The following is a 26,488-nucleotide window of genomic DNA, read 5'->3' as shown; positions in this document are numbered from 1 at the left end:
GTTAGTGATCTTTTGTTTCCATGAAATTTTTAACATTTGCCTGTATGTCCAAAGCTCGAAGGCATCGATCCGTTTCTCCATTTTTTGTGACATTGTCCAAGTTTCAGAATTGTATAATAGGGTCGACCAGATATAGCATTTTAAGATCCTGAGACGAATTGATAAATTTAAACGTTGATTGGTTAAAATATTTTTCATTTTTCCAAATGTAGTTCTTGCAATTTCTATCCGTCTAAGAATTTCATGGTCACACTTCCCATCTTCAGTTATTGAATGATCAAGATATGAAAAAGATTTTACTTTTTGTATAATTTCATTGTTAATTATAATTTGGAGTACTGGAGTGTGTGGTGCTTTTGAGATTATCATTGATTTGGTCTTTTTAGCGTTAATTTTCATATCAAATTCTTTGCCAATTGAGTTAACATTGTCCAATATTCTGTAGTCTGTAGGCCTAGACGTTAAATTATTGTGAAAATGACGGATTTTGCTAGTTTCGTTATAAAGTAGACAAAAAATGGGTGGTGGAGATAACAATTTTGAGATGATTGTAAGTAGCTTATAGTTTTACACAACTTCGTGTAAATTTAACAAAACTGAAGAACATTTTGAGGGAAAAATACGACAATCGCGGAAAGATACAAAAGCGGAACTTGAGGTGAAACGCAAAAAGCAATTTTTAATTTTCTCTTTTGCCGGACATAAAATTTACCTTGTTTATGATAAAAATGTGACAGAAGTGTGAGAGTAAGACACTTTTAACACACCATCTCTCAAAATTGAATTGACGGTTCAGCGCCTAGGTGATAGACTGATGCTAAGGAGTGTTTGTAGGCTAAATTTTATCTGAAGCATTGTTGAGAACATAGCCTGTTAAACTTTTTCCCTTTTTCTTGGTAACTTTTCCGCAAGTTCATTTTATCCTCTTTTTGTGATGTCATAAATTGGCATTTGTTTTGAAACAACAAAACCAAACCACTTCATTACATTTTCTTCTCATTTTATACAGCAGAGTAGTGGAATCTACAAAGCGATATAAATGAACAAAATGACTCGCAAGTCGGAACACAAAACGCAGTTGTAGTTACCAGAGAATTATTTTCTTGGGATCGTAAGGATGGAATGGCCAGATTTTCATCTGGCAATAGCATTGCAAAAAGCACCATCAATTGGCTTCGTAAAAATGAACTGTATTCTCAACTATCGACAGTCTTTGGAGTCATTTTGCTTGTGGGCCTTACTAACGACTTTGTGCAATACACAATCGCGGAGCAACCTTTGCTTACAACGCAAAGCTTTACGTACATTGTTTTGGTAAGTTTTTGCTGCAATAATCGAGGCCTGTGAAAATTATTTTTAAAAGAAGGCGAAGAAAAGGTTTGCCATTGCTCGAAGCTGCAGTAGGCTACTTTTCGTCTGTCTCTTCAGGAGTCAGCCTCTTAATATATTTTAAATATTTAGGTATTAGTCTGCCGTACTTTTATAAATGTACAAAACAAAAATGTTTTGACAAGGTTTTAGAATCAAATTTCACTTCGTCTCGATCTTAGGTTGCTTTCTCTCGATTTTGTTTTCTATCGAAATGCAATTCTCGGGTTTTCACACTAAAAGGATTAATGGTGGTTGGTGGATATTTATTCTCAGACAGAAAAAAAAAGTTTTTGAAAGCTTAATCCTAGCAGTTTTGTAGGCTATAGCCCTACTTGTAGACTGTAGAGGCTTGGAACCACTGACGCAGGCCCGGTCACCGAGTTTGACAGAGCGACGTTTTTGATAACTGTTGAAGTATTATTGTCTGTGAATTAAGCGTATTCCATCAACCAAATGGTGAGCTGTCCTTAAGATGCGTTGCACAAGCGCACACCCCGAGACTCGAACCAGCGCCCCTTGATCTTGCAGTTTCTTTGTTCATATAGTCAGGCGCTTGACCAACTGAGCTATCAGACGGGCTAAGCTCCTTTACCAAGATTTAGTCGGCAAAGGTTGCGTTAATATTAAGCTAATAAGCGTTAGATTAACACGGATATGTTTTGCAAGGAATGTTTCATAGGAAATTTCATTTAATGAAATGTTTTTCAGAGAAGCATATCAAAAGATAATGCTTTAATATTTAATGCTTTATGAAATACAATAACCTAAGCTTAGTAGGCTAACTATGCAAAGATTATTATTACAATTTAATCAACTTTTCCAGGTGTTCCATGTTATTTCTGTCCTTATGTCGGTGCAAGCGTACATTTACACAACACTGAGGTTCAAGAGCCGTTCGGACCGCTTGTCCATTAACCTCATGGCTTTCAACGGACTACTTTTTCTTCTACGAGTGGTTCTGGAACTAACGCTCATTAATTACAGAAGAGAGCACTACGCTAATTGATGTTCTGTAATTGTGCCAGCACCTTGTGCAAAATCAAGTACAAAAATGAATTTTGAAATCCGGTTAGCTCATAGGGAAAGCAAGCTGCATTTGCTCGCAGTTGAAAGGATGAATACAGTTGGCGTATTTGTAATCTGTAGGTCGCTGCAGCAAATGGAGGATTTTAAACGGTAGATATTTTGAACAAAGGGCAATTTTCCCTATGAACCTTCTAACTAAAGTCATTGCGACCTTTCTAGCACTCAGCCAGAGAGTTGATTCTTGCTTTAAACTTTGGTACCGGTAATTAAAGAGTAGGCAAGAGTGGGAATCGAACCCACGTCATCGAAATGACTATTCCCTAGCCCTCTCGGCCATGCTGAAACGTTCGCTTCATTTGCTTGCTAACGTGCATGTCGCCTGACTGCAATCAGTTGATTTAAACTTTGCCTTCTGATTGGTTAATGAACCTCCTTTGCTGCAGCGACCTACAGATTACAAATACGCATACCGTACCTTGTTGGTCTTGAAGGACAATGCGATGCTAATCTATACAGCTTGAAAACCGATTCACGTCCTTTTACAAAGGCAATGGTACCTCCTAGAAGCAGCATGATTTACGCCGTATTGAGGATAAATTGAAATTAAAAATACCTAGAGGGGCTGTTTAAATATCGTGTAGTACTCGACCCTCGTAGGAAGTGCAAAAATTGTATAGGTGAGTGAAAACATTACACTTGGTGTCATAAAAGACCTACATGCGATTCTGATAGACCAATCAGCGTCGTTGAAACTAAAGACTTATCGTGGCCTGTCCTCGTTCATTCCTGAAAAACAGCAGATTTCCTGACTTCAAAGTATCGACACAGGATTTCTCGATCAACTTCTAATCCAGCAAAATATAAGAAAGCAAATCATTGCGTATTCAGTTTACCTCTGTGGACATCGAATCTATGTAGGCCTTAAACGGAATAAGTTGCTGGCTGGGAAACATCCAATATGCCTGTCCGCCAGGTGTTGCAAACTCCATCTTCGTTCTGAATGGCCGCACAAGGCATCTTTTTGTAGTTTTATTTTCAGTAATATGCTTGGGTAGACGTCAATTAATCAGATCGGTGATCGTTAGGCTATATTGTAAAGGCTATATACAAATGCTATAGTAGATGAAACAAGTCAGAAGGACAGGCGATATTTTGACTACGCTATACTGTTGGAAAACATAGTCAGCAAATCAGTTCTTTTTTACATGATTGAACACGTCTGTGGACGTTAAATCGATGTAAAAAGAGACCGAGTTTTCGGGCTGGAAAGTGGTTTGATTTTCGTGAAACAACAGCGAGCGAAAAATAGTAATGTACAGCATATGGCGCAAAAACAATATAAAGATTTTCTTACAATAAAACAAAGTTATGCTTGCGTTATTCGCATGCCAAAAAGGACAGGCGGAAAATAAAGTAATTATTTTCGTATTGGGACAAATGATAAAACAATATATGCATTTGGCCAAAAAAGTCAAGAGCATGCAAAGGTGTGTATATTTAACAACATTGATTTCGCTTCCAAGTCAATTGAAATAAAAAAATCAACTAGTTGGTGTTGGAAGTGGCCCCTTTTTAGGCACACTCCAAAATGTCCGAAAAATTCTCAAAATTTGAATTTGGTAAAAGAATTAAATTAGCAAAAGTGAGACGGCCCATGTGCAGATCTACGTAATCAGACTGTATTTGTTTTGTGACTGCAGTTCAACTCCACTAATATGCAGCGGGCAGCTTTTCCATGATAACCAAAAGCAAAATTTTGTTAGTGGAATTAAACAAAAAGTAATTCAAATTGACTGGGGATCCCCGGTAGTGCAGAATGATTAAAGGTCAGCTAAGCACTCCCCTTGTGTGCACACCAAAATATGTATTGTGGAATTTAAAATTGATTTTTCGGGTTGTTTAAACGGCTTGTAACGTTGAAACAACAAAAACGCTGAACTTGAAGCGTATATTATTACATCTTTAGTTAATTTCACGATGATTCAGCGTATAACGGCGAAAGATAAATTATGCACAATAGGCGATAATAGGGGCTGTTCAAAAATCAAATAAAGCAATTTCTGGCTTTCTTCACATCTTCTCCCATACATCGTCAAATATGACTCATGTGATATTAGAACAAACCCTAACGAAAGATCAAGCTGAGTTTCCAAAGAAATATTAGCAACATCACATGGTAAGTGTGTTATGTGTTGAGTATATGCACATTCAAAATCGATCTCAAACTGAGAAGGGAAAGATGACTTTAAGACATATCAATCTTTTTTACATTGATTGCGGTCTTCAGACGTTGAATCAACGTTAAAAAGACAGATTTGTTCGATCGGAAGTTTCCCTCAAAATGTTAACTGTTTGAATTTCTTTTGTAAATTAGTTGTTTAGGAACAATGGGAAAACATATCCGTAACTATAGTGAGGCAGTTTTGAAGTCATAACACAGCTTATGATGGCTAGACTTTCGAAAGTTCGGTTGAACAAGACTCCCAAAAACTACACACGAGATATCGATTAAATACAATAGCAGTCAGCGGTGTAAAAGTCCAGCAAGTAGCCAAAGGGCTTAAGCGCTTGCGTTCAATGGAAAAGAAAAAAACGGCTTAACAATTTCACTTCGATGACATCATAGCAAAACGTCTTGTCAATTATTCGGTTTGCCGATGAAACTGGTTTAGTGGAGGTCGATTTAAGTTTTCAGCTCGTGCACAGCAATGGTTATTTATCTTAAATCTGGGGTTCTCAGTAGGGCTAAATTTATATTTAGACAATATATCTCAGCTAACAAACTGCGTCCTTTTTACATTGATTTAACGCCTGTGAATGTTCAATTCATGCGAATAGAATGGGTTTAATTAGTTGGAATCACATTTATAAAACGAAAATCAAGTGTATGAAGCAAAAGTGGTGCAATGAGGATGCACAAGTATGCAAGTACTATGGGACATTTCATTCGCAGTCAGACGTCTTTTTTATATTGATTCAACGTATGTCGACGTTGGATCAAGGCAAAAAGGAACGAATTTTGTTGGCTGGGATGACTTTAAAGCGTCCAAAGAAAGCAAATTGATCTATGGAAAGTTCGGCAAAGGGTAACAAGAACAAAATAGCGAAAACTAAGAGCCTTTGATTAATTGATTTCACTTGAATGACGAAGCAATACGATCAAATAAAAGAGGCGAATCAATTCAAAAGCCGGGGTTTAATAGACAAAGTGAGCGACAAGTACAACTCCCTGCTAGCTATGCAAAATAAAACGGCAGTCACGTGCACTCGATTAAGTTCACAGCTACCACGATAAGAACATATCCTTGGCAGGTATGGAAAGGAAATTGATCAGTGGCTGTGATAACTGTCATATCAGGAAACAAATCTGTCTTTTTTACGTTGATTTAACATCTACAGACGTTGCCTTAATGTAAAAAAGACGAATTTTATAAGCTGCAATGGTCCTAGATTGACATCACTCCTATTTATGTTATGCAATTCTGCATCCAGTCAAGCTTGGAAAAAACTTTAAACTTGTTGTTGATAATGCAGCGGGTAGAAACATAACACAGGCTTGTGACAGAGCAGGTACGAATTTCTTCCCAAAATATTCAGGTCATTTTAGTTGCCGGTAGATGGTGCGAGAGTGAAAGAAAAAATTTTTTTGATCCAAAGTTGCAACTACATTCAGTTTTTCTTGCAATGTGCAATAAATGTTATGATTGTACTGAGCCGTTAACACTATGCGAAGTGGCTGCGCATTAGCCTTGTACACATGAGTTGGTTATTGTAACATTTATCAAATATCCAAAGCAATTTCTCTGAAAATAAAGGTTAAAATTTGTATTGGTGAAAGCATGGGTAATGCTAATAATATTTGACAGCGGCTTACTGCAATAAATTGCACAAGAAAAAGAAAACTTGCGTTTGATTTTCCTATAAAACTAGTAATTGTCTGATGGGTGGCAGAAATGCGAAATAGCGTGACAGGTCATCACGCACGCCCAGAAAATATGCTTCTTATGCAAACTATGAACGGGTATAATTGAGTGTTGAGTTCTGTGATAGTTTGGCCTACTTTTACAAGATCCCAACTAGCACGATCGTGATTTTACGTTGATTCAACATCTATAGCTGTAGACGTCGAAACAGCAAAAAAGCAGTAAGCTAAATTAAAATTGACAGTTAATCTATGGGTTCGAATACACATTCTTTCTTTTCAAGTAATCTTGTAGCAATGCGGGTATACACTCTTCAAAGGACAAGACAGAATACTGACAGCTGATTGAGCTTCTCAATTAAACACAATGACAAGAACAACAACAATAATAATAATACTCGCAACAAAATTCGATCACAAAATCGCTTTTTTTTTAATATTCTAGTATGTAAACTTTACATTAAACGCTGCCTTTGGTTTATGCATTGCATGGTAAGGCAGCCACAAGCCACACGGCGAATCGGAGTAGCAACGGTAAAAATCATTTGAAAAAGAATCAAACCCAAGAAGGCAAAATCCCTTCTTTTCGCGTTGATTTAACGTTTGCAAAAGAAAAGAGGGCGGATTTTGCCACTCTGGGACACATACGCATAATCAGCTGTTGTCAACGGAGGAAGCTAATGCTGAGTCATACACTGATTGTGAGTCAGCAAAAATATAGACAAGTTCACTCGCAATATTACAATGGCATGAAAAACCAAGGTTGACTTCAAGTGTTAATAGCAAACGCTCGTTTAGAGGTCGCATAATCGTCAATAAACGTTACGATGCAAAATTACATCGTTTATATTTCCAAGGACAAAAACTTCCTGTGCACATGATGCTTTTCTTCTTTTTAATTCTTTGATTGCAAGAGTAATCGATGTCAAGCTTTGGCTCAAGCTCGCATGCTCGGAGGCGGAGGGGGTGGGAGAGCATTCGGGACCTTGCGGTTTGGTCCTCCTGCTGATAAGAAAAAAATAGTTTTAAAAGCATATTTAAACTTTCACTTTCAAACTTACAATGGCCTTAAAAATATGTCAGCTGCATAGCCGAGTGGTGAGAGCCCTCGTACGACGTTCAAAAGGGAGCCGGTTCGACGCCATTCAAGAGCGTGCGCGATGTGCTTGACAGAACACTTAAAAGTTTGTCTGAAGGTGAACACGAAGATTGGCTTCCTTGCATTTCTCGCCTTCTTAAGCCACGTGGTCGACTATCAGGCGCAAGCCTGGATACGACAAACTAAAACCTTGAAATACTAACCAGACAGCAAATCAGTTGTTTTTACATTGATTCAACGTCTGCAGACGTTCAATCAATATAGAATCAGCCTTCTCCAATCAGTGAAGCAAAACAGAATGCGGATCATATCGATGTAAGGTATCTGTCCACAATGTCCAGCTCGGACTAAGTTGTTGCAAGTTCATTTACACAACACACAACCAAAGGATGATTTAAAAAACTTGACTCGTCCAGATCTAATGACTTTTCAAGTGTATAAGCTGAGATACAGAAGTACGGTTGAATTGGAACACCACACATAGCTGGAAAAAGGTAACCGGCATAATCCACACTTTTTGCATTCATTTAACGTCTGCAGACAGTCTGATTGAGGCTAACCATACGGTTAAATAAAGATGGATGACATCCTTGGACAGTTTATGGCATGGTGCTCACTCAGCCCACATGGCATGCAAGACAATCTCAGCCAAAAAAAACAGTCTCTTTTTACATTGAGATTCAGTGTCTGCAGACGGTGAGTCACAATGTACAAAAGAACTGATTTTCTGGAGGATATGACGTTAAAGTCTTTACCTTTTCGGAGATGCTGACTAGGATAAGTTTTTGTGTACTGCTCAAAAGGTTCCGGCGAGGGCAGGTCACTTTTGAACTGGAATCGATTTTCAAAATCATCTGCAAAAAAATAAGTTTGATTAAAACTAAAGCAAAAACGTCACGCAAATAGCACGCAACATCTTGGGTGGGCAGTTACTTGTTGCCTACGCCATGCAGTAATAACTTTGCCTCGATTCAAATGAATCTTTGATGAACAACCTACACATAAAAATGACAAATTGTTCTTGAGATAGTTCTCACCGGCCAGTTGCTTCAATGAGGTTCGGGAGAAGTGACAAAATAATTTGTTTACAATCTTGTTTACAATAAATGTGGAGAGATGGAACTTGGTGTTTGACAAGTCTTATCGTAAAGTGGTTCCCAATCATTTTTTAATCATGAACCCCTTTCGAACAATTATCAAGCCTGCGGCCCACCAAAAATCCAGGGGTGATACTAACTGAAAGTTTAAAGCAACCTACCCATAAATAATTAAGTTTACTGCTTGAAGTTGACTACTTAATCCTGAAATGAAGGCATTCAAAGTTCCTTTGATCATGAAGGTCCGCCATAGGTTGGGAACAATTATTTGACAAACATCTTACAATCAGATAAAGAAAAGCAAGAAATTGGAATCACGAATTATTTTAACTCCCTATCTCCCAAAAACATTGATATCCTCGAAAAATGTTTGTGTCTAAATTGATACGCACATACGCTATGAGGTATGAAGCTGATTCAGTATGCTTTTCCTTGTAGAAATACAACAGCTAACCACAGGTAACTCGTTCGCATTTAAACATAAACCTTATGGAAGTAAACGCTTAATGGCAGCAGCTATTTAGTGCGAGGCTCAAATCGTTTTAATGTGTAACCGCTTTCACAGCGTATTCTGTGTTGTTAACTGTCGTGTTATTACGCAAGCGTGGAATGACGTGGCGTGCATGATAAGCGTTTTACAAAACTGCTCTGACAGCCCTTCGCATAATACTAGGGTTGGGCACACATAGACTTTTTCTCTGTTGTCCCATTAAAAGGAGTGTTTTTTATGGCCATTTTTCACGCTGATCACGAATCCGTTGAAATTTTTGATCTATGATGATGTTTTAGGTTGGTAAAATGCAAAAATTCAAAATGGCCGCCAAATTTACACATTTTTTCAGCTAAAATTTGATAATTATGCCTTACTAAGTCATGTAATATGTCATTTCTTCTGTTGTTAGGGTCACTGATATCGATAATCATGTTTTCAAACTTGTACAGGTCAACTGGACCGCTCCAGATACATATTGCGATAAAATGTGCACTGAAATGTGAGCAGAACCATAATTTCAAAGGAAAAATTAAGATATAAATTTTCATAAGCTACTTTAATTTTCACTTCAACATCTGCGTACCAGCATCTCAACAACTTTGTTTGTACAAGAGTCCTTTGAATTTCAAAGAACTTTTTTCAGCAGGATATCGACAGCAACAGAAACATTGTCTTCTGGCTTGATAGCATTTCTGATGGATGTTTTCAGTTCGTCTATACTGAACTTCTCAAACGTGAATGTTTTTATACCGTCTGCACATTTAACTCTACGCTTTTGGCGTATATCGAGCGCCACTGTCGATCTAAGGTAACCAATGTCGTTGAGCAGTTGTGATTCATTAAGTCTATCAAGAGAGTCAAGTGTATTTGGAGTCGCCGGACCTCCATGCTTCTTACACTCCTCAAGTACCAGTAGCACTTTGGCTATTTTCTTCTTCTTCGCTTCTTGCTTCTTCAGAAGCGCAAGTTGTTGACTTGTTTTTAACTGAACAATAAAGTCTTGTTCAAGCTTTTTCGCCTGGGTAACTTCTTCTGAGCACCTTGCCCATTTCCACTTCTCATCTTCATTGAGATCTGTAAACGACGAATCCATGAGAAATTTATCCGTTGAAACTACATTCTTCCTTGAATGAGTTCTTACTGTCGTCGATCCACCACTGAAAGTTATACGGTTATCAAGTTTGGCGAATTCGGCTTCGCATCCTAAATTTGTCAATGGTGCATGTTTCAATTTGACGTCGTCACTACTTTGACCTGCAAAAAAGTTCATCTCGGACAACTGTCTGTCCATTGCATCTAGAACTTCATTCAGTACAGCACCATACAATCGGACTTGACCCCTCTCCGCGTTCATGCACTCCTCTTGCTTGGCTCTAATTTCTGGTATTTTCTTATCGAAAAACGACCTGACACCTTCCCAAGTTCTCTCACCACCCGTGTCATCTTCACGTTTATCAATATAAAGTGATATTGAATACTTTCTCACCAGCAGATACGTGTAGCAACTTTTGAACACCAATCTTTTGCTCTATATTACGAAAAACCTTATCGCAAGCATGGTCAATTCCCAAAATTACATGGGCACACCATTTTATCATCTTCTCCGCTTCAATACCTAAATGTTGCAAGAGCGTGGTACAGTCACCTGCCCTGTCGGACATCCAAAAATCGATGGCACCCTTGATTTCATCAACGGTTAAATTTGACAATGCTGCCAAGCATTTAAGCTTGTACTCGTATGCTGCGGCGCCATCTGCTCCTGCGTGACTTAGATGCTCTGTGTAACCAGTAGTCATGGTACGTCTGTCACCACTGGGTCCCGATATTGTAATGTGGTCGGCCTTTACATCATACGACCGATGGCCGGCCGCTTTAGTAGTGTCATCGAGGCCGACAGTTACAACACTGTCTTCTTTCTCTAGAAGTATATTAGCGACCATCTCCAAATTCATATGTGAGGCATCCTCCAAATACCTGTTGAGAGTTCTCCTACTTGGGAAAACGAAGGTCAAATCTTTGGTACATTTTCGTCGTTTTTGTGCAAGTGTCTCGGCTTCGGAGCTTCCGCTTGGAAGCGAAGAGATTAGTTCTTGGCTTTCAGAATCCGATTCATCATCATCTTCTTCATTTTCTTCAGTGCTCAAATCCCAGTTTTGATCAAATATCAAGTTAGCAGTTTGTACTATTATACCGGCTAAATCCGCAGCACTCACTTTATAATCCAAGAAACATTGCATTGTACATCGCACTATTTTTTCGTTGAGTTTATTGCGACTTTCTCTGACTTTGACTTTTGGGAAACGATCACTGTAGAAGTCTTTGACACTGTCCAGAGTATCAAGTAAACTGGACGATTTCTTACTACGGGTAGTGATGGAAGAAGATGAAGACGTACGAAAGTTCAGATTATCCATTGAAAATTCCACATCTTGTTTCTGCTTATCGCTGATCATGATTGATTGATTATCGCCATCAGCCAGAGACAATGATTCCTCATACTGCAACTTCCTACCCTCCATTTTTCGCATTGTAGAAGATTTCATTTCTCCTCTTTTCTTCTCAGCTGATAATTGGCGTGTATCTTGTCGGTGCTTTTGTTTTCGCCAGGAACTTGAAACAGTAGATAGACAAATAGCTTTATAACTTCCAAAGCAGTCATCACGGTAGAATTCTTCATCTTCTGGAGTCATTTTTACTCCAAACTGCTTCTCTAATTTCGCTTGATAATCGCTGTTTTTTGTTCGAACATCGTATGCATTTTTAGTCATTCTCTCATTAAAACTCATTACTTTACTAATCCACGCATCCGTTTTCTTGTACCTTGTATTGTTATCTTGTTTGCACAAATTTCTGAGAAGTTCATAATCATTTTTGATCTTTTTGGATACCACGCTTTCATGCTCTGGGTATACGTTCTTTTCCAGCCAATCTTTGCAAAGTTCAGTTGCAACTATTTTGCTGCTATCTACTAGTGTTAGTTGTTTTTGTCCTTTCTTTGTTTTGCATACATTTAACATGCGACCGAGGATGTATCTTCCATCGGGTAATTTACTCAACGTCTTTATTTCAGGTTCCTCATGGTAAACCATCCCATACAACGTTTTTTTCACAAAGTCACTTCGTGTATTAAGTGTATAACTAGTTTCAGACATCACTGTTGATTATCTGTAATGACACGAAAAACGTACAACATCAAAAACAAAGGATATAGTTGATTAATCAACTCAAAAATGGTTCTGAAATTAAAAAGTAAGTATTTTTCAATAAAAAATACACAGTTTTAGCTATAACTGATAAAAAGCTATTATGTATATATCACTGTTTTGACCTCATATTCGATATCAGTGACCCTAAAAACATAAAAAATGACATATTACATGACCTAGTAAGACATAATCATCAAATTTTATCTGAAAAATGCATGAATTTGGCGGCCATTTTGAATTTTTGCATTTTACCAACCTAAGACATCATCCTAAGTCAAAAATTTCAACGGATTCGTGATCAGCGTGAAAAATGGCTATAAAAAACACTCCTTGTAAAAAAAGTCATGTTGTTTGCCCAACCCTAATAATACAGCACTACAGCAGTTGCTGTAAAATGCAAGAAGCTTTCCAAGTCCGAGGATAAAGATTCAATCAATCAAATGGAGTTGATTCTGAAGCGCAGACATCCAGTGGCAACCGCCCGCCAGCAAATCAGTCCTTTTTACGTTGATTCAACGTTGGGAGACGTTAAATTAACGTAAAAAGGACCGATTTGCAGACTGGAAGGAAGCCTCATCTTCGGTTGGGTTGATATCTGCATCTCAACTTTGATGGTGACAATTTCTGTGTGATGGTCAACGTTTAATTGCGTTGTGATAACGTGTTGATGGGCAGTGCGGCAAAGCTGTAGCTACCCAGACAGAAAATCGGTCGTTTTTTACATTGATTGGACGTCTGCAGACGTTGAGTCAATGTAAAAAACGACTGATTTGTTGGCTGGGTAGTGACGCCTTTGTGCAGTTTATATTTCCGGCTGTCCTAGCGAAACGAGTTAATTGGAATTCGCATGAGTGGCAATGCATCAATAACGTGGATGGAAAGAGTGAAGTTAGACCCTCAAACTATAAAGAAATGTCTTTTCATTCAGCAACCAACCATTCTTGCCAATGAATTTCTGCGGTCTGGGGTCAAGAAAAAGATTTAGGATAAGAGGCTGTTGAGTGTCTTGTGAAATCAGAAACCCTTAAGAGAAAGTGGTCCAGGATCATCATGTTCAGTTGTTTTAATTAGCAACATGTGTCATAGATGTACAGTATTCTGTATGCAACATACCGTAATTGGTGTTATGAAGAAAACAAAAATGTGGCTTTTGGTGATACAGTATTTGAATATTTTCTTATACCAGTTTAAACCGGTATTATTATTATGAATCAAACAACTGCATGCTTTAAAATAAAACATCGTAATTTCTCAGTGTAGCATTTTTGAACAACAATTTTGAGAGATTAAAGTTTTCTTTTAACATTTTTAAAACCGCGATCATGTCAATCTATTGTAAGACTGATACAGTACTGCAACATGCTGAGGTTAGAGGCATTGTAACTAATTTTTGGCAATGGCAATACGGGTAAATAGAATAAGTGCAAATATTTCCTAATTTGTTTACCAATGCTTGATGATCTAATATCTAATGAGACATTTAAGCATCCTATTTTACATTGATTCAACGTCTGCAGACATTGATTCAACATCTGTAGTGGCATATGTCATAATGCCAGTGATGCCATTCTTATCCCATGTTCATTTTCTTAATTGTGAACAAAATATGTCACTTGTCATCTAATAAGCAATCCAAAGCCAATAGCCCATAGTAATGAACACCGGCCTTGCGAACAAAAACAGTAAGTTAGTTCTCGTCAACGTATGAGGTTCAGTGGTACATTTCACGCAAAGCTCTTCCGCAGCACCTAGTGAACTAAATGGCCGACAAGCAATGCCATTTCCAAGCGAGGAAGCTTTTCGTTTTCCATTCGATGATCAGACCTGCATTTGTGGTTCAAAATATATGAGAAACGTCAAGAAAGGTAATCGATTACGTATTTATTCGCCTGCACTGAAAGTGAACGTCTTGTAAAGCATTTAAAGCAGTTCACACAAATACGATGGGAGCACTGTAGATCAAATTTCAGAGAAAAATGACCTCAAACCATAGCGATCTATAGACACAAGCCTTGACAACGTGCGAACTGGAGACCTGACTGAAGGCCGATGTATTTTCGATTTTGAAATTTTAGCAAATCTCACTTTGTATTTGTTTGAAATGATAGTTTTGAGAATCCAAACTGCCAAAGTGTGATCACTTAATCTTAAATCAATGCAAAACTACTAAAATTACGTTAAAAAGATGACCAATGTTTCCCAGTCACCGATGTTACCAGACGCTTTTTAGATTTCCAGCATGTGCCAAAATCTAGTCCGTTATTTGAATGGTAACCATAGCATAAAAGTAACTAGAAATCACACAAAATATAGACTAAGACTAGAGTTATCAACTAATAAATACTTAAATTATCAACCCATACTAGCGAATTTTGGCTACTAACAGATCGGTCTAAAATCAGATTTTAAGCTGTACGTTGTCATGGCCTGTGTATAAAGGTTGCCATGCCTCAAGCCAACGATAAAAACGACAATCGATCAATCATTGAAACGTCTCGTCAACAATGACCTTGATTAGAGGATCCACGAGACATTGATCCGGATCTTTGAGAAATAGTGCCGTTTCTGGACGGAGGAGGAGGGGGTCCTCTTCCGCCAACATCCGATCTTGATGGAGGAGGTGGTGGTCTGTTTCTGCAACAGTGAAAAAAACAATTAAGCATTTCTGTTCGAGTACAATTCTAAGTGGTAACAAGACATCTATGACTCTATGAGCATCAAGGCAGACTTTTTTTTTTAAAGGTGGTTACTGGTTATTGCAAAAGCGGTACATTTTATTGACACATACGTTGGCAGGTGCTTTCATATATTTCGTAGTTTGCTACAAAGAATAACGATCTACGTTTATTACTCAGGATACACGGGTTTTTGGTGAAAGCAAACAGCGTTGCAAACAGCTTTGGGCGAAAGCCTTGGACACAGAGAAAGTGTGGACAAAGTTGTACTTATTTTGAATGATGGTTCATTCCAATTCCAGTCACTTGTGGCTCTAGCGTTGTGTGTTTTTTACAAACTTAGACATTCGACGTATGAGGAAGAGAAGTTTGCAGTAAACAGAGAAGGATTAATGCAAGTTCAAAGCAACTTTCGGATAGAAATTTGGTGAGTTATATTTAGAATGCATGCGGGAAGACCACGTGAATGAGAGTCTAGCCAAAGACAAGTATACTGTATGTGACAAGTTGGGTTCTCGTTTGGAAATTGTGTCAAGCTTTACCAGGTATTCTCAATAGTTTGACGGGCACCGACACCTTGTCAAGTAGAGGAAATCACTAGAAGCAGAAGTCTAACATCTAACCTACTTCTTAGTGCTTTGCGCGCCCTATTTTTTAAAACGTACAAAGAAGTTTTCAAGGTGTCAATTTGCTGTTCATTCTTTGGACAAGTTTTTATTCACGTCAGAAAATAGATCCAAGAGCAACAAAAATAGCAACGTTTGGTAGCAGGGTACATACCCTGCTTGCTTCATAACGCGTTACCAGGCAATAAAAGCCGCTGTGCTCAAAATATTCACTGATCACGTAAAGTTATCACTGCATTACTCTCCTGCACCAAAATTGTCGGGCGCAGAAGTGCTCGCACCAAAAATCCTTTTTCCAGAGCCTCATGTGTCTAGTTAAAAACCAAATAACCTTAAATGGGGTTATTAGTTAGTTGATCATGAAGGAATGCGATTGGTAAGTGGGTTACAAATGCAGTTTGAAGAAGTGACATGTACAGTCTTGATATCAGGCTTAGTGAAGACAGAAACTGCTTACAGTTGAAGTGTTAATTGCAAATTAGTTTAATCAAAACGCACGCACAAACTATCAACAACTACAGTCAGCATCTAACCACTGGGGATATCTAAATACGTTCGGTACTACGGTTATTACTTTTTATAGAGAAGCCAAAAGCGATTTTTATACCTCTGCATAGAACATGCTGCTATGCATATCGCATAGTCGACACATGATAGTGTAGTATGCATTACTTTAGAGAAATCAATTTAAAGGTCTAATAAGAATACACTGTGGTATTGCCTTAATGCCATAGATATAAATTCCACAATTTTTTTAGTTCTAACAGTACGGTATCATTACTTAAAAAAACAACCTTGAAATATATGTATAGCTAATTGTTTAGGACTATGAAAAAAGATCAAACAAGTAGCATTGTGTTGAAATAAGATGAAACAATAGCCTAACGTCGAATGCCGGTTCACTTAACCCATTTTGCAATAGTAGCAAGCAAGCATCACCACAAACAAAGTGCCAAGCTGCGATCATTGTTTCGTCAATAATCGCAGAATAATTGGCTGTATTTGCATAGAAACAGTTATTTGAATTGAGCTCGTAAAGTCGTAAAATGGCGATATCCCTATAAAACCACAGATAAATACATAGACTAGAGATAGTAAACAACTGAGTCAACAGGCAGTGGTACTAGTAAGCCAACACCGTGCGAGCATATGCCAATTTATAACACGTTCAAGCCAGTTGCAGATTACACACCGAATGCCTAACTTAATAAAAACATTAAAATTGCTAAGACACGGGCTTAATCCTAAATAACTTCACTGAAGCAGCACAGTATCTTAACTGTAGATTCTCATTTGAAAGAAGTAGATGGGGCAAAGTGGTCTTTCAAAAAACGGCAAAGAGTGTGCAGACCTTAAAAGGATTAATCACCCAACTTTAATGAGGTGAAAAATGGCGCAGGAATACACTATTTCAGACATCGATAGAAAAAAATTAAGACAAAATACTTGTCTTTACCAAGATTTTAAAATTGTTTTGCCGACAACTGACCGGTTTGTTGATTTAAAAGTATCAAATACACTTCCATAACATTTTGGAAAACTTAGGTTAATTTAGTTCTGAAAAGAGAACATTGTGGTTAATGAATAAATGAATGAAAGGCACACCAAAAGAAAAGCACACCGCGTTTGAATGATTACACTCAACACTACAAGCATTGTATCCAGCAAAAAGATAAACATTTTTAGTGTGACTTAAAGCAGTGAGTGGCTCTCAATCCCGCAAGCGACCTACAAACCTTTCAAAATTTAAACTGATATGTGGCTCAGCCCAATTGGATCGTGTGGACAGCGAGCGGTCACTGAAGGAATGCCGAAAACCTGACGCCCCTGGGCCTTTGTAGGGAAGAGAGGTTGACAATCCGAATCTTTTAGCAAATAAATTAAATTGACAACGGATTTGCTGAAAACATGTAACAAGAAAAACGGAAATGACGTCACGAAAATCCCACCACAGACAATGGCGTAGCTAAGCCATCATTTGGCCTTGGGTTTTGAAAGGAATATTGTGTTTCCTTATTATTGAAAAGAAAAAACTACCGTATGTTGAAAAACAAATAGCGTCGGCTACTACTGAATCTACTGAAAAAACATGAACATAATTAACAACAGATCAACAGTCAGGCATACTAAGCTGTAATAATCTACAATGGTTCAGGCATGATAGTCAGTCTTTTTACGTTGACACTATCGTCAGGGAAAATGTGATCTAACAACTTCTGCAATGGCAGACTGTAATGTGCTAATTACAGGTTGTCTTCTGGCTTAAATTACTAAATGCTGTAGTGGCCTAATGAAAGTTAACCAAACGGCCTTTCTTTTCGTTGGTGATGAGCTACTTGTATTTTCAGGTCTACATAAGTAGCTCAACTATGTACAGTTGTACACCACCATCGTATATTTTAAGAACTATTTCATGTGATTTTTTTCCCTAATTTTCATATTTGCTTTACAAACTGCAAGAAATCCCAATAACAGAAGCAGTAAGTTCACCTCAGTATCGATCAATGGAGATAAGATAACATGTGGTGTGTAAAATTAGCCATTGTTCTTGTTGTAACCAGGGTTGATTGTAATAATCATTGTGAGTGATGTACTGTAAAGATTTTTCTTTACGAGCTGAATTTAACTTTACAATAGACAAGGAAGTTGTTTTGCAAGTATAACTTCTTCACATTGTTGTGCCATTGCAGCTCACACCTAAATTAGGCATATTTTGTGTTATATACCTTTCTAAGGTTTAGCTTCTTCTTCAATAGTCTCCTACACTATCAGGGTCCTTATCACGCTTTTATCAATCGACTTCTTCTCACCATCTGTGTGCTCTTGTCAGAAAGTAATCATTACATAATTCTTTAGGAAGCTAAACCTTCGCAACGGTATTTGCTTTTTGTATACGAACAAAACTAATGAATCTGAAACAGGCCTTATTCTGTGTATGGTGTGCAACTGTGCATGTAAATGTCGAATCAGTGTCGAGGGAAGTCCCTTGCAGAATGAACCGAAAAGGGACGGTTGAATCGGTGCTTGCCGAAGACCTGGGCTTTGTGTTGTTTCATCGGTGATGGTGACTTGGCGTGAAAACTAGATTTACGACGCTTGAGGTGTTCTAAGGTTAGTAAGGGCACAATGGAAAACCTATTCATTTGATGTTAAATTTTGATGTCGAACAAGCACTGAAAGCACAGTGATTAGCAACGAATTAGAGATTACCAACTTCTGATCAACGAAGCTGATGAACAGGACATCTCTGCGGCTAATTGGGCGGACCATAAATGGAATTCTGAGTGGAAGTCAAGTATCGTCGGACTCCATTCGTACATCTTCGGTGCCGACGCGCACCTCATCGTCCTGACACTATAGAGACAGACATGGGTGCGCCTCAACCGTCTTTGTGCAAACGTCGAGATTTTCCGCTCAACCATGCACCAATGGGGAATGGCCTCTTCCTCCTCCTGCAAATGTGGTGCCGAGGAACAGACCGCATCATCAATAACTGTACCATCTTCTAGCCACCTAAAAGAGTGGAAGGTCTGCGCGTCTTTGATGATGAAACCAAAGAATGGTTGCTCTCTAGTAGCCTTCTACTGTAGTCTGGAAACATCGTGAATTTGGGGTGGTGAAAGAATATATCCTCGGCCCCAGAAGCTCACACAACGACAAGCATCGAAATTTCTTGAACAACAATTCTAACCAATTAGGTGATAGCTTTGAAACCTCAATGCATAAGTTACATGTGTTCATCTCTTTTTATCATAAGAACCACCTGTACTGTTTTCACCTCAATTTCCACAATCTTTGATTCAACTGCTGGGTGCTGGCCTAACTCCTCAGTAACCTAATATTTTGGCTGTCAAGATAAATGGCATGCAACATTGTGCATTATTACACTTATCTTATTGTGCAGAGAAACACTACCAATCAGCACTCAGTTTCCCAACAAGGACTTCTCCAATGTTCCATGTGAAGCTATTCCGCTGTCACAGTCTGCAAGTTTTCTTGTTTTTGTTGATGGAAATGTAAATTGTTTGATTTTGAGGCTTTTCAAAGAAACCACTTATATTGCAATATAATAATAATGTGTGTTTTTATATATATAGCACTTTATCCATCGCAGATATGTGTTACTCTTCAGCTTTTTACAAGGCAGACAGGGTCAGTGTATTTCTTGAATCTATTCCTTTTGCTGAGAGTGCCAAGCAGAAACAAGATTTAGTACCACTTTTAAAAAGTTTTTGTTATGATCCGACAGAAAATCAAACCCTTGCCTGCCGCTTCTGAAGTGGTCAGAACAGAATTACAAGCGCAACAGCCTGTTCATTGTTAACTTCTTAGATAAAAATTCATTGCAAAAACACGTAAAAGCATAGTGTTTAGCAAACCTTAGAAGTTTTTAAACATTTAAAAGACTAATTACACTTCAATCACAAAACACAGCAAATTTCAAATGATTCTATCTCTGCAATAAACTCAGTCTTGTACATATTATTCCTACAAGTTGGTGACTTCAACATCTATTGAAAGAACTGTCAAGTTATTTACCAGTTAGTAAAATAAAGGTATTGAACAATGATGCGTGAAAAAATAGCTTTCAAAATTTAAGAAATCTCTTCTGAGTTTGGTGGCTGTGCAAATTCAAACTATTTCATTTCCAAACACTATTTTATTGATGCATATTTTAAACCGTTTGATTTTGTCATCTTCTTCCTTTACTGGTACCAAATTCGTGTGTTTATTTTGTTGACGTTCTCTACATGTTAGCATCATCAATGAAAAATAAAATTGAAAAAAATATATCTGAACAAGTAAACTACTTAACATTTGTGCCTTGGCAGTCAAGTTCTAAAATCTAAAAAAGGACATAAAACATACTTTTCGACAGGACCATTGCTTGTGGGTCCTCCTCTAGAAGGAGGAGGGGGTGGTGGCCCTCCTCTTCCTTGTGGTTGGTGAGAAATCGTGGATGCTGGAGGTGGCGGAAGACTAGAATTTGAAGCTGTTGACCTGCGTTTGATGCTTTCTCTTGAAGGTGGGGGTGGAGGTGGAAAGCCTGAGGAAACTGATGAGTGGCTCTGTGGTGGCCCAGGGAGGTTTCTATCTGGAGGTGGAGGAGGTCCACCATTTCGGTTTGTTGTTGGTGCATTACTCTTAGATGCTTGAGGAGGTGGTGGTCCACTTCTTCCTCCGTGATTTGAAGGATGAAGTGCAGATGGTGGAGGTGGTGGTAAGCCGCCTCTGCTTGTTTGAGGAGAAGGTGGTGGTCCACCCCTGCTTGATTGAGGAAGTCCTCTGCTTGCTTGAGGGGGAGGTGGTGGTCCGCCCCTGCCTGCTTGAGAAGGAGGTCCTCTGTTTCCTTGAGGAGGAGGTGGTGGAGGTCCACTTCTGGTTGACTGAGAATGAGGTGGTGGTCCCCTATTTGATTGAGGAGGAGGTGGTGGTGGTCCACTCCTGTTTGGTTGAGGAGGAGGTGGTGGTCCACTCCTGTTTGATTGAGGATGTGGTGGTGGTGGTCCACTCCTGTTTGATTGAGGAGGCGGTGGTGGTCCACTCCTGTTTGATTGAGGAGGTGGTCCACCTCGAGCTGACGGAGGTGGAGGGGGCATACCACCACTGTTTCGTGCACTAGGAGGAGGAGGCAAACCGATATTTCTTGATGATGGTGAAGGAGGTCCACTGCTTCTTGATGATGGCGGTGGTAGTTGGAAGCCACTGTTTCTTGATGATGGTGGTGGTGGGGGCATTCCACCGCTTTTTTGACCGTTTCCAAACTGGCGACCGGAAGATCGACCAATTGTGTCTGGTTTGTTATTATTAGGTGGCGGTGGAGGTGGTCCTGCATTAGATGACGGAAATCGAGGACTGTTGCTTGGAGGACCTCGAAAATTATTGCCTGAAGGACTACCCAAACGAGGACTTCCGGATAATCCTGAAGTAGGAGGATTTCGATTGCTTGGTCCATTTCTTGATGGTGGCGCAAATCTATTCCCACCACCACCAGGATTTCCTCGGCCAGGAGGGAGCATCGGCATTCCTCCACCTACAACATCAGTCCATGATAAATAGTACATTTAAGAACGGTAGCACTATTTAGATGAGCTGTAAAGCTAGTTATATTAAAGAGTTTTAGCATGTAAACCAGTGTTTCTCAACCTTTTTTGGCCCAACGCCCCCTTCATGAACTGGCAAAATTTTACCGCCCCCCAACAAAAACGATTAATTACAAAAAGCGAAAAAAAATACTATTAATACTACAAAAAGTGCTCAATGCCAAGCAAAGCAGAGTGAAATACATCAAATATAGACTAGTTACCAGTTTCTAAAACCCTTACAGCCTGTTTTACCCTAAAAGAGGGATCATCAGAAGATCCTTATGCAAATAATTGATGATCACCCTTTTAGGGTGAAACAGGCTGTAAGGGTTTTAGAGACTACGGTAGTAACCATATTTGATGAAAAGCAAATATATACCGTATTTACTTGATTGTAGGGTCTGCTACTATTCGGTGAGTCCGATTCGGTGAGTTCCTAACCTCTAACCCCAAACCCCTAAAACGGCAATGATAGTTAGGCTACGGTACCAGATAATTTAAAAAAAAAATTGAAAAAATCCCCCGTTAAGGGATCGGAGTCACCGAAACGGGCCATTCCGTGATTGTAAGCCGCGCTTGATTGTAAGCCGCCCTTGATTGTAAGCCGCATGTGATAGTGTTAAAAATTTAATGTAAGCCGCCCTTGAATGTAAGCCGCAAATACTGCTTACACGCAAAGCTGAAACTGCAGTACTCTCCAAATTTACCGGTATGTTCATTAAGTACCATAAATAAAACTGACAACTCCTTTTTTTCTTTCGAATGCATGTCATAAATGCATGTGACAATTTAAAATGCACGTCATAAATGCATGTGACAATTTAAAATGCACGTCACAACTTCACAATTGTCGGCATCAGACAACGCAGTACGGCAAAACATCTATGGCAAAGTCGACAAGGAAAAAGGCAAAAAGAAAAAATGTAATCCGCCTTTGATTGTAAGCAGCCCTTGAATTTAAGCAGCAAACATGATGGAAAAAAAAACTTTATAAGCCGCGGCTTACAATCAAGTAAATACGGTATTTGCGAGCATGAAAACAGTACATATAGGCCTACTGGTAGTCAGTGTGAACCTTGCGCTTGGTGAGAAAGTGCCAGTTTCTTCACATCCGGCGTAAAGCCAGTGAGAAACATTTGAAGATCACCTCTTTTGGATATGTCAAGTGGGTTTCGCTGTTTGGTAGGCTATGTAGCAGAACAACACAGCTGAATCCCTTTTCCACCAGGTATGAGGTAGGAAATGCTACCACGAAAGCACGAGCTCTTTGACGAAACTGTTACGCTGGGCGGTAGATGGTTTAAACCAGAATGCCCCCTAATAACCAAAACGCCCCTTGCAAAATCAAAACGCCCCCCGTTGAGAACCACTGATGTAAACCATGAATCGACACTGAAATTTTGGCCTGACTCCATTGATCTACATTTACAGAAAGTAAAATTCTACAAAAATGTTTTTAAATTGCAGGGGCAAAACTGTTTCAATCATTTGTTTTAAAACATTGAACATGATTGAAAAGAAATACTTACGATATACACTACATTATGCACAATCACATGCAGTGTCCGGAGAAAGGGGGATCATGACAATCTGAATCAATATATAATCAAAACATTTCCAAGTAATTGGTTTAGTAAATAAACCAGGAAATAAGTATACTACTCTACAAAGTCCAACTCTAACCTGAAGATCCTCCACCAGCTTTCCGAAGTTGAGGCATTCCTCCTGCAAACAATCCTCCTAGTCCCCCTCCACCACCTCCTCCACCACCACCACCGCCTCCTCCTCCGCTGCCTCCTCCTTTTTGAGCTAAAATAAAAAAAAATAATTTGGAAAAATAATCAACAGAAGCTTTGAAATACATAAAAGGTTAAATTCATTGAAATTAACAACAAACTTTGGTCTGTCAACAAACGAGGCACAAGTTTAATATAATTATAAAAAGGAACTGATACAATATCAAAGACTTTCGTCAGTTTTCATGATAAAGAGCAAGAGGCAAGTATAATATGTTCACATGGTACATTATTCACTTAGTGGCCGAACTTGATAACGGGTGCAACCGGTACATGTGTCACCACAATGTGTTTGCAGTAAATAACAATTAGGCTATAGTTTAACTTTCTAGTGTACAATATATACGTCAAGGGCAAAGATGAATATTACAATTAAATTCAGGGGACTTGTCTCAATTATCATACGGTATGATACAAAGTCAACTGTAAAAGTAAATTAGAAAAATCTACTGTAGACATATTTATTGAGTATAAGCCACATGTGCCGGGTCTGCTACTATTCGGTGAGTCCGATTCGGTTCGAGTCTGATTCGGTGAGTTCCTAATTTCTAACCCCTAACCTTAACTCCTAACCCTAAAACGGCAATGATAATTAGGCTACGGTACCCGATAATTTAAAAAAAAAATTGAAAAAATCCCCCGTTAAGGGATTGGACTCACCGAATCGCACTAACCGAATCGGACTGACCGAAACGGGCCATTCCGCATGTGCCACTGCCATGTGTGTAATGTGGATACGCCAGACGGATATCTTACACTAGGTATCTAAAAGTGCTCTAAAATTATCATTTTTAATATTACCAAACAATTTTATATTCTCAAGATTTGTGTTTGCTTACGTGCTACTGCTGGGGCACTGCGATCATTGGTAACGGTTTTTTTCAACTTTGCTCCCTTGAACTTGTTGATATCGGTGAGCAAAGCATTTCTGTCTTTTGCTGCATTTTTATTGAGTTTAGGTGGCTGCGAAACTGGAGCAGAGGCTGGGGGAGCTGGTGGTGGGGGTGGTGGCGGCGGCATGACTGTCTTTCTTCGTTAACGTCTGAAAAAAACAAATTATATTAGATTGCTTCAAACCGAAGGCAATGCAAATTGCACAATAAACAAACAGTGCACAATTTAAAAATTCTGAAAGCGTTGACAGTAGAATAAGTATTATATATACTGTTTAGATTTTAGAAAATGAAGTTCTTTATAAAAACATTTAAATCAACCAGCGTTTTAAATGTGGTGAATGGTGACAGAACAACTGGAAGTTACAACAATGCAAGAACAGTTAGCAATGAAAGCATCCACTGCAGTAAGTTTGACCATGGTTTGACCTACAGAGTTTATAGTGGTTCTTAACACTGCTGTGTTGTAATTCTCTTCCTATTAACACAAGTGTTTGTAGCCTTTTGCCAACCATTTAGTTCAATGGAAATTTCGTTGATATACCAATCAATAACTACACAACATTTTATACAGCTTTAAAATTTCAAGAAATTTCTTTAAAAATGTGATAATAGTGTAAAGAATTTTATTGTAATTACATAAACTTGCGTTGCAGTACCTTAAATGCTATTGTCAACAAGGCGAGTTGTGATGCCTTGCGGAAGCTGATTTCATTTCCTGTAGAGTCACAGAGTGCAAAGCGTACAGAGTGCTGAAAGTAGTGATGGAATGGCCACACAATGAGTATTGAGTAGTTTTATCCAAAATCCAACCAACTTTGAGAAGTTTTTGAAGTGCAAAATGATGTATTATATTTGTCTAAGTCATCAGTGTATGTTTGCCAATACACAACTCAATACACACTACACAGTCTATCAAATAATAACACTACTGACCTAAATATAATTTCACAAGATCATGCAAAATATAGGTTATTAAGAAAGTTATACCAGTATGTACAAATACTTCTTAAAATTAATCCAAAAATCATGCTCTAGTAATACATACCGGATTATCGGTACATAAAAGCAACTCAGCATTCCAAAATAGTTAAAATATGTGCAAGGTATATATACTTGTTTTTTGTTTAGAAGATTTGCATAGGCTATCAAAGCTTTACATTTGGTTGTTGCTGGATCACTAACATGGTGGCTTTGGGCACCTACAAAGATGTTTTGTAGTCTCTGTCACATGCTTAGAATCCAAAAAAGATTTAAACAACAGCCATTGGATGAGATAGCCTACTTTAATAGCAAAACGCACCACATTGTTAAGATTTCTTTTGAATAATTTATGAAGAAAATCAATGCTTGCATGAGTGCAATTCCAAATTTTATGAAACTCTTCATATTATTAAAGTTATATGGATCTGCACATGAAATTTACATAAGTATTAAGTATTCACCACAAAAATATAGTTATACCAATACCTCGGACGAAATTTGAACTGGAACTAGCCATTCATGATCAGCAAAGAGCAATAATCTGATAACTAAATGATAAAAATCAGCAATGAGTTGAGTGTGCAAGCTTTGGTGGGACTGAATAAATGATTGTAAGCTTCTACTCCATGCCTATGTGAACCAAGGTAAACGTCTAAGACAAGGAAATACAAATCAATCTTATGACCACCATGGGTTTTACCAGTTTAAATAAGTAAGTACTTTATAGAAAAAAGTTTCATTCATTATGTCCTGGGACCTGGGTATGAAATGAAACTGCATCCTTGATGTCAGGAGGAGAGGTAGCACCTTACCCCAGGTCTACCTATGGCTATGCCCGTTGGCACCGGAACATGTCCGCTGGTAGTTTTGGCCCTCACTTCTGACATTGATGCTGGTGCCAGGCAGGTTGGAGGCATAAGCAGAGGATAGCTACATGCTAAAACGGCTACATATTTCAAAGAAAACTTAAGTAAAACCCGGGTTGGCCGAACTCGTTAGTTGTCGTGCAGGGGCATCCGGTCATCTTTAAATGGAGGTTGGGGGTAAGCAAGAGCATGCTCTCTGTAGACAACCATGCACAATATTACGTCGATTTAAAAAAAAAGCGCAATAAAAGGGTCACTGCAATGAATGCGTACGATACCAAAATCTATTGATCCAAACAAATACACATTCACTACAAAAAGGAGTAATAAATGCCAAATAAAAAGGCA

General features: G+C 38.5%; 2 protein-coding genes across 3 annotated transcripts; one reads left to right on the top strand and one right to left on the bottom strand.

The window, feature by feature from the left end:
• The first annotated feature begins 1,012 nt into the window (after positions 1 to 1,012).
• Positions 1,013 to 2,963, top strand: LOC145774719 (uncharacterized). The gene is made up of 2 exons (XM_082586015.1): positions 1,013 to 1,314; positions 2,195 to 2,963. The coding sequence occupies exons 1-2, from the start codon at positions 1,123 to 1,125 to the stop codon at positions 2,375 to 2,377; spliced, it is 375 nt and encodes a 124-aa protein (XP_082442141.1). The 5' UTR covers positions 1,013 to 1,122; the 3' UTR covers positions 2,378 to 2,963.
• Positions 2,964 to 7,167: 4,204 nt separating this feature from the next.
• Positions 7,168 to 25,155, bottom strand: LOC145774212 (uncharacterized). 2 transcript variants are annotated; one of them, XM_082585390.1, is made up of 8 exons: positions 24,950 to 25,155; positions 24,237 to 24,439; positions 23,285 to 23,410; positions 20,385 to 21,549; positions 17,252 to 17,380; positions 14,724 to 14,848; positions 8,174 to 8,272; positions 7,168 to 7,324 (listed from the first exon to the last, which is right to left on the bottom strand). In XM_082585390.1, exons 2-8 carry the CDS (start codon positions 24,415 to 24,417, stop codon positions 7,257 to 7,259), a joined length of 1,893 nt encoding a protein of 630 aa, XP_082441516.1. In that variant the 5' UTR covers positions 24,418 to 24,439; positions 24,950 to 25,155; the 3' UTR covers positions 7,168 to 7,256. The 2 variants fall into 2 exon arrangements, with proteins under 2 accessions (XP_082441516.1, XP_082441517.1); XM_082585391.1 differs by lacking the exon at positions 17,252 to 17,380.
• Positions 25,156 to 26,488: the final 1,333 nt, after the last annotated feature.

This window comes from Aplidium turbinatum, chromosome 7 (assembly GCF_918807975.1).
Source record: "Aplidium turbinatum chromosome 7, kaAplTurb1.1, whole genome shotgun sequence".
Lineage (NCBI taxonomy): Eukaryota > Metazoa > Chordata > Ascidiacea > Aplousobranchia > Polyclinidae > Aplidium > Aplidium turbinatum.
This window is presented reverse-complemented; position numbering and strand designations above follow the sequence as displayed.

What these genes read in the sequence shown, in the direction of transcription:
- LOC145774719 (XM_082586015.1), top strand. Translation starts at nt 1,123, where the DNA reads ATGGCCAGATTTTCATCTGGCAATAGCATTGCAAAAAGCACCATCAAT. An exon ending in GCTTTACGTACATTGTTTTG is followed by an intron (nt 1,315 to 2,194) that starts GTAAGTTTTTGC and finishes CAACTTTTCCAG; the next exon opens with GTGTTCCATGTTATTTCTGT.
- LOC145774212 (XM_082585390.1), bottom strand. Translation starts at nt 24,417, where the DNA reads ATGCCGCCGCCACCACCCCCACCACCAGCTCCCCCAGCCTCTGCTCCA. An exon ending in ATCAGTTTAAATTTTGAAAG is followed by an intron (nt 14,849 to 17,251) that starts GTTTGTAGGTCG and finishes TCACTGTTGCAG; the next exon opens with AAACAGACCACCACCTCCTC. An exon ending in TAGTCAGCATCTCCGAAAAG is followed by an intron (nt 7,325 to 8,173) that starts GTAAAGACTTTA and finishes TTTTCTTATCAG; the next exon opens with CAGGAGGACCAAACCGCAAG.